General features: G+C 51.0%; 1 protein-coding gene across 1 annotated transcript in view; it reads left to right on the top strand.

The window, feature by feature from the left end:
- SDK2 (sidekick cell adhesion molecule 2) overlaps positions 1-385 on the top strand; it is a 106611-nt gene extending 106226 nt beyond the window's left edge. Inside the window, 1 exon segment of the mRNA XM_024761133.1 lies at positions 1-385. This exon segment is cut by the window's left edge and continues 10 nt beyond it. Within this exon segment, the coding sequence (XP_024616901.1) occupies positions 1-96 (96 nt within the window). The 3' untranslated portion in view covers positions 97-385.
- The last annotated feature ends 7378 nt before the right edge of the window (positions 386-7763 follow it).

The raw sequence follows: 7763 nt of genomic DNA, 5'->3' as shown, positions 1-7763 counted from the left end.
AACCCCCCGAGTCAGCAGAGCACCCTCTACCGTCCCCCCAGCAGCCTCGCCCCTGGCTCCCGGGCTCCTATAGCAGGATTTTCATCATTTGTTTGATGTCATCCTCGTTGTCGTTGTCGGAAGAGGAAAAAGAAAGAAAACACAGCACCAAACTCCCTTTCCGCCCCTCCTCGCACCGCCTGCCAGAAAAGAGAAACACCAAGAAACCAAGTCAACTTTTCACCTCCTGAGTTTATTTTTCCAGAGATTCCAGGGCCAGCAAAGCCGGTGTTGAGAAGGATGGAGAAAAACCACGAGAGGACGTGTGTGGCTTCGAGACTGTGGGGTTTGCTGCTCCTTCGGGGGGCTGAGCAGAGTAGGGGGGCTGGCTGCGGTGGACACGAGTGGGTTGGGCCCCTGGAGAGAGAGGGAGGGAGGGAGGGAGGGAAGGCAAAGCCTGGAGGGCTGTAAGGCGGGCGTGGCTGGCGGTGGTGAAGAAACTTCTGGACAGCCAGCCGGCTGCTCCCTTCCGGCATGTGCTGGAGCCCTGGGCCTGGTGCTGCGCCGGGATGGGCATCCCTGGGGGCAAAGCTCCCCTCCCCCCTGCACCCACACTCCCACCCCACCCTGTGCAGCCCTGCGTCTCACCCTCCACTACCCCCTCCCTGTTCAATGTCCCCACCAAGCATTTGGTTTATTTAGACAAACGAACCCAGCTGAGGGATGAGAATTTGCCTAGCTAGCTCCTTTGCTCCTAACAGACTTCTCTGTTGTGAACCCAAGGAAGAGGGCCCCTGGGGGTTGGGGAGAGGTCCCCCCGCCACTGAACCCAGCCATCCCTTTCCTTGAATTCACTTTCCTGAGCACAGACTAGGAGAGATGAACTTGGGGAACAGAGATGGGGGCACTGGCCCGGCATCACTGGGATAACTGGGCATAAGGCAGAAGTCGGAACCGGAAGGAGGAAGCTTGGACTTTTCCTTTTCTTCCAATTCAGGTACCACCTGACCCCCTTCTTAAAGGGAGAGGGAAAAGGGAATTACAGAGACAAGGAAAGTCAGCTTCTGTGGGGCTGAGGGGCTAAACGGGGGTGAGGCATCGCCGTGGCAGACACGCCCCTCTCCCTGGATAGACACCTTCACACACACGCACACACACACACACACACACACACACACACACACACACACACACACACACACACACACACACACACACACACACACACCCATGCACTGGCAAGGAAAAGGGTCCAGAGATCCTCTCCAAGGGAAATCCCTTTGGGTCCTCCTAGCCAGCAGGACACTCATTTTCAGATCTGTGTCCCTCGTTCTCAACCCATAGCCCTCTGTGTCTAAGACCCCCGCCTCCTAAGTCCAGGGGCCCAGAGGGGCGGGCCAAGTCTCCGGTCCCAGGCTGGATCTCCCAGCACCCGATTTACAAGTCAAAGACCATCCCAATCCCCATTAATGTCTTCCAGACTCGGTTCAGCTTGCCAGAGCTCCGAGCGAGGAGGGGCCCCGTCCAAACTGAGCACAAGCTTACAAGATGCACAGCCAGGCTGGCCAGGAGGAGCAGGTCAGATGGGACCAAGGGGCAATTATAGCTGTTGGGAGACAGAGCTTTAAAAAGCTCCTTCTGGCAGCCTGCATCTTCCCATCAACTCAGACCTTCCGGATGCAGGAGTTTAAGGGGGAGCCTTTCCAACTGGTGCCCTGGGTGCCCACCGGCCCTGCAAAGCAGCCCATCCCCCAGGGTCGGGGACGGGCCCCTGCCTCTGGGAGAGGGGATGGCCCAGCTGGGGCACATTTAGTGCATCTTGGGGCCCCTTAGTGGCGCAAGGCTCCCTGGAGGCGCCAAGCATGGGCACTGCTGCCCTGCCTCGGAGGAGGTGATGCCCCATTTTGAGGGGTAAGGAGAACAATGGAGGATTTGGGAAACAAGCCAAGGAAGGAGTGGGCCTATACCCCTCCCCACCGCCCCGAATCGGGTTCCTGGGGTGGAAGCAGGGCCAGGGGCCTGAGGAAAGGGCACACCCAGCTCTGGGCTCCCAGGCACTGGGATCCCCCTGAAACGTGATGGGGAGAAGTTGGAAGATGGCTCCGTAGACGGGCTGACCCGGCTCCGAGGTCCAAATAGCAGCTTCTCCACTAAGGGGTTCTAGAAAGGGAAGCACAATCTTTCCCCTGTAGGAGGACACAGGCCTGAGGTTCTGCCCCTGTACACGTCTGGCATCTCCCTAGGGGAACACGCACAGCTGCGGGGCATGTGATGATGCTGCTTTCTCTTTCCTTATCTCTCTCTCTCCCCTCGCCCCCCCATCCCCCCAAACAGTCTCATCCTTTTCTCTGTCTGCTGTGTGTTGAACCATTTAAAGCCCTTCCCGGTTCGGTGCTTGTTGCGTAGCCCAGGGAGGGATGTGGGAGGAGGAAGCGGGGGTCAGTAGAAACGCTCTGTACGCGTGTATGTATTTCACGAGGCCAAATTCCCTTCGCCTTCTGTGAATCACCTTGTGCATTAAGATGCCTGCCCTCCCCTCCCCACGTGCTCCTTCACACCCATGCTGACACACACACACACACACCTGGGCTCGTGCACACACACGCCGATATACACAGAATGCACAGTGTCCGTGTGTCCGCAGCCCCCTCGGAGGGCTGACGTCGTCTCCTGTGCAGGGCACAGGCAGCCTGAGTCACTCCCACACGTGGGGCGGGCTGGGTTCTGTTGTCTGAAAGGGCAGAACTCTTAGAGGAGCTGGGAAGGCGGGCCAGGCAGAGGTGAAAGTCCCAGCCTCAGTCCATCCCCACCCACCTGAAATGGAGCCTCCACTGCCCCAGCCACATCTGGAAGCCCAGGTCCCCAGCTGTGGACCTCTGGATTTCTAAGACGACATCTCTGCCCTTGTTTACATACCTGCTGGGGCAGCGGAGGCTCCCGACCCCCATCCAGACGCCTGGCTGCTTTGGAAAGGTGCGTGGGCACTGCCCACGGGTCACAGGGAGCCTCCCTGACCTTTGGTTTCTTGGGCCAGTGATGCCAGGACCCGTGTTTGTGTGACGGCACCTGAAGCGGGTTCACATCAGGATACTCGCTCGCTGGCTCCTTTGGCTTTGCCTCCCTGTGCCCTCGGGAAATCTGGTGTTGCACCCCGCAGCTCACACTTGGCACACCAGGGCTGCCTTTGCCCTCCTGGCCACACCCTCCTGTGTTCACATCAGCTCCACACCCAGACTGCCAAGGTGAACCAAAAAGCTGCTCCGGGTTCCAGAAGCACCTTCCTCCCAGGGCTCCAGGGAGTTTGCAAACACAGGCTGCCTCTCCTCCAATCACCCCACCTGGCACCGCCGTGATTCAGAGGAAACAGGGATGCTGCCGGCTGCCCCGCCCTGCGCATGCTGGCTGGAGGCCTTCTGTCTGTCCACACCTCCCTGGGCAGAGCTTTTAAAGGTGCCAGAGCCTCCCTATAGCCCACTCTGGGCAGAGGCTTCCCTTACCTTCCCATGGTGCACATCTGAAGGTGCCCACACGTGGTGAGGGGCTGGAGGGGGAGGGGGGACCATCTGAACAGCAGCCGCCTGCCCCTGAGTGCCTCTGTGTGGTCCTGGGCAGCGGCAACCCTGACCACCACCTGAGCACAGGTGCCCTCTTGGGACCAACCCCCTTCTCTTTGTTTCTGTAAGAATAACCAAAAGCATTTAAATGTGTTACCTTCTTTTACGCATATAGACTCCGAAAACAAAAACCAACACAAATCTTTATTTTTTTGATTTAAAAGATACAATGCAAGATTATGGGGAGAGTATTCATTATGGCAGGTGTCTGTCTGTAAGAAAAAATATATATATATGTCATATAGCTTGTTAGCAGGTTTATTTTTTGAATGAAAGGTAACAAAAAAATTGATTTGAAATGTATACCACGAGAAGTCCCATGTCCCGTCAAACTGGTCAGTATTTTATAAATAATTTTTTTTTTTTTTTTTTTTGGAGTCCTGAAGCGACGTTGATTATTCTCCTTCCCGGAGGATAAATGCGGATTTCCCCAGTCCCACATTGCTGTCAAGTAATCTGGTCCCCAAACACCCACCCCTTCTTAGCCTTTCTGTGGTGTTGCAGAGTCAAGACTTCAAGTTTTTCTGCTATCTTAATTCATAGGTGAGTGAACATCTGTGCCTTCAAGTGCAATGCACTGTTTTATTTATTTTACACTTTTAAGAGAAGAGCTTCTCAGATTACACCCAATTAGAGGCACAGTGGTAATGATTAATAATAATAGTAATAGCTAACGCTTGTATGGCGGTCACCCCGTGCCAGGCAGTGATCTAATCTCTTTACACTGATTAGCCCATGGCATGCTTGCGCCCACCCCTTAGGAGGGGGACTGGATCAGGGGGAATGTAAGTGGCTTGCCCCTGAGAATTAGAAAAGCCAGGATTTGTTCTAAAGCAGTCTGGCTCTAGAGACAAATGCTGCCTCTCCTATGTGCGAAGGCAAGTTTCTGGCCCGTTTTCACTTTAATTTCGACAAAGCCGGCACCTCAGGCCCTAGTGACCTTGATGTAATAAGAACCGCCCTGGCATCTGGTGGATCTAACATAGTTAATCCACCCAGATTTAGAATGAGGGCTGGACTCGTTGAATCTCTGAGTACACTGGCGTTAGGTTAGACCACGCTTACCTCCCAATAATCAAGTCAGATGGATTCAATTAACAGAGAGTGGAGGAAAACTCATTTTAATAGTACATGTGAAGCCATTCAGTTTGACACAGTACACTTATTTTATATAGTCCACCTTGTTTAATGCATATTAGACATTTATTCATATGGAGGCCATTCAACTAATCAAAACATAATTAAAGCAGGGGATTTAAAATACCTACTATGTATGCACCTTCTCCACTTTATTTTTACTTAAAACTCACAAATGTGAATTCATCCACCAACCCGTTCATGTTGGGTACAGCATTTTTCCTTTTTTTTTTTTTGAGAATGGGCTCAATGTGTAGAGTTCTGGTCTTTCTTACACATCTATAATATCATCATCAGTGAACTCCAGTTTCTATCTCTTTAAAGCAAAAATATACAGAAATTTTGAAGTGGAGACTTGCGGTTTCTGGCATGTGGGGAGCTTGGAAGGTGCCAGCCCGTCCTAACAATGGGTGGAAAACGAAGCAAATGGGAAAGTCAACACCTCTTCTTAGATCCATAGAGGAGAGAAGTCACAGGACCAACTGCTGCTCCTAAAATTAGGTGAATACAGAGAGTCTGCACTTGCCAGAGTAGAAATGATGGGTTTGATATAAGAGCAGAATCCTCGATTTTATTACTCTTTCCCTAATATCTTACTGTACTCGTTCCTGACTAATTCAGCACTCTTTTTATTTTTGCAACTTTGCTTTATCAAAGTAACTCCTTTTTCCAAAGCATTCGATGTAATTTTCAAAGAAATAACTGTCCTCATTCTGCCCGCTTATCCTATCCACTTAGATCATATTTCATTAAGTTACATAATTACTATAAAAAGCATGACTGGCATAAACAAGTTTGGGAACAGTGATGAGTGACTCTGTAAACATACAACTCAATATGGTAGGAGCAGGAACGCGTGGGCATCAGAGAAAGCAGGACATAAGCCTTCAGTTTCCAGGGTATGGTGGGTTTCTCCATGTTTTGCAGAGAGAATCAACGAATATCGCTAATATTTAAGTGGAGGTCAGATAAGAGACCTTCTGTATGTATTACAGTACAAACCCTGCACACTGTACTTTATGACTAGTTTTCAAGGTGGTTAAGGGGTTTTCCAGGGTAATTTTGACCACCCGTAATCTTTACATTGTACACAGTATGGAACCCAAGCCCCACATTAGCTGTGACCCCACACAACTGATTTGAGGATGTTTGGTTAAAGGGTAGTAAGGGGAAGACATTCAAGAACTGGAGTTCTAGAATGGTCGCTTGCAAACTGAGACTTGAAAGGCCTCTTTTTTTTTTTTTCTTTTTGAAATACACTTGATTTACCACATTGTGTTACTTTCAGGTGTACAGCAAAGTGATTCAGTTATATATATATCTTTTTTTTTTTTTCAGATTCTTTTCCCTTACAGGGTATTACAAAATATTGAATAGAGTTCCCTGTGCTGTACAGTACGTCCTTGTTGGTTATCTATTGTATATATAGTGGTGTGTATCTGCTAATCCCAAACTCCTAATTTACCCCTCCCTCACTGCCCCCTTGAAGTGCCTCTCAGTTTTCTCAGGGGAAACGAGTCATCTACCACCAACCAGACTGACAGGAAGATCCAGGGAAATAATGAGATTTGAAGGAAAGGCTTGCACCATCAGAAGCGTGTCTTCCCGGTGGTAGAGGTGTGTTTGTTCTAGACCCGGGGGAAACCTCCTGGTATTCTGGAATTCCAGTCTTCCTCTTCATCATTTCTAATCCCAGACTGGCCCCTCCCTAACTGTGGCCAGTGGGCATGGACCTTGGCTGTTTCCAGCAACAATTCCAGTCAAATACACTAGGAGGGGAAAAAAAAAGACAATACGTTTCACCAAAACAATAAGGAAGGTAAAACTGCTGAGAAGGAAGTGGGAGGGCAAAGGAAGGTGCTTTCCAAAGCCAAGGAGACATCTGGTGATACAATGTACTGGCTTGGATTATACATAATGTTCCTTCTCTCTACTGAGCAAAGGTAACCTCACCCAGAAAACATCAAAGAGGCCTCTCAGATTTTCTTTTCTTAGAACTCCCCGAGTTACCAACCAGGAAAAGCGCTTTTGACTGGCAAGGCTAACCAAAAAGAGCTTGGGGCTGGCAGACCTGGGTTCCCACAAATTCCAGCTTGAGGTTGAACTTGAGTTCAACCTCCACCAGCCTCCCCTACCTCATCTGTGGAATGGGTGCAATTTCTACCTCTTCCAACCACAGACTCATGTAACGAATGAAGCGTAGGGAAATAACCTCTTAGACGGAGGTGCCATCCTGACCTTCCCTTTCCCAGTTTCTCTGTCCTGCACGTGGAAGGGCAGGTCCAGAACTACCAGAGCTGCTTTTTTTCAGTTTCCCAATCTTGATGGCAAAGCACTTTGGCAATGAGGCTTGGCTGGAGTCTGCAGGTGGAGAAAGGAAGCGATGTTTTTCTTTCTGTCATCCTAGCTTCTGGCAGGGAGGAATTGCTCAAAGCAGCTGGCTCTGGAGGTTGGATATGGAGGAGGTCGTGTTAGGCTGCAGTGTAAGGAGCGGGGATGGACCAGGGGTGGGCCTCAGAAGTCAGCTCCAGCTCGGTCAGCCCATTGGCTCCATCAGACTCAGGAAGGGCTGACCACCTGCCCCAAGGCTCCCAGCACAGACCACACCCACCCTTCTCAAACGCTGGCCCTGAGAGGCCCCAAGGAAATCCAGGAGGCCTTACCACTTCCCAGTGGGGCCATTTGGGTTGTCTAAAGCCAATCGCCCCGCAGCTAAGCAGTACCCTGGGAATGGAAATAACTAAATAGTGTTTGATTCACTTTCCTCCCAAAGTTGACCATCCCAGGCAACCAAGCCCTTCGGGTTGGGGCTTATTCCTACTTAGCCAGAGCTTCAGCCAGGGCCCAGGTTACCCCAGAGGACACAGGAGGTCAAAGCCCAAAGAATATCACCCATTGCTCCAGAGGATCTGAACGCAGGGACACCCTCGGCTGTAACCTCTCTGGACTTTGCCCTGGAGGCTGGTGCGTGGACGTGGGACCAAGCTAGTACCGACCTGACTCCAAACTGAACAGAAGGGCTCCTTCTCGTTG

Source organism: Neophocaena asiaeorientalis, unplaced genomic scaffold, assembly GCF_003031525.2.
Source record: "Neophocaena asiaeorientalis asiaeorientalis breed wild unplaced genomic scaffold, Neophocaena_asiaeorientalis_V1.1 scaffold30, whole genome shotgun sequence".
NCBI lineage: Eukaryota > Metazoa > Chordata > Mammalia > Artiodactyla > Phocoenidae > Neophocaena > Neophocaena asiaeorientalis.
This window is presented reverse-complemented; position numbering and strand designations above follow the sequence as displayed.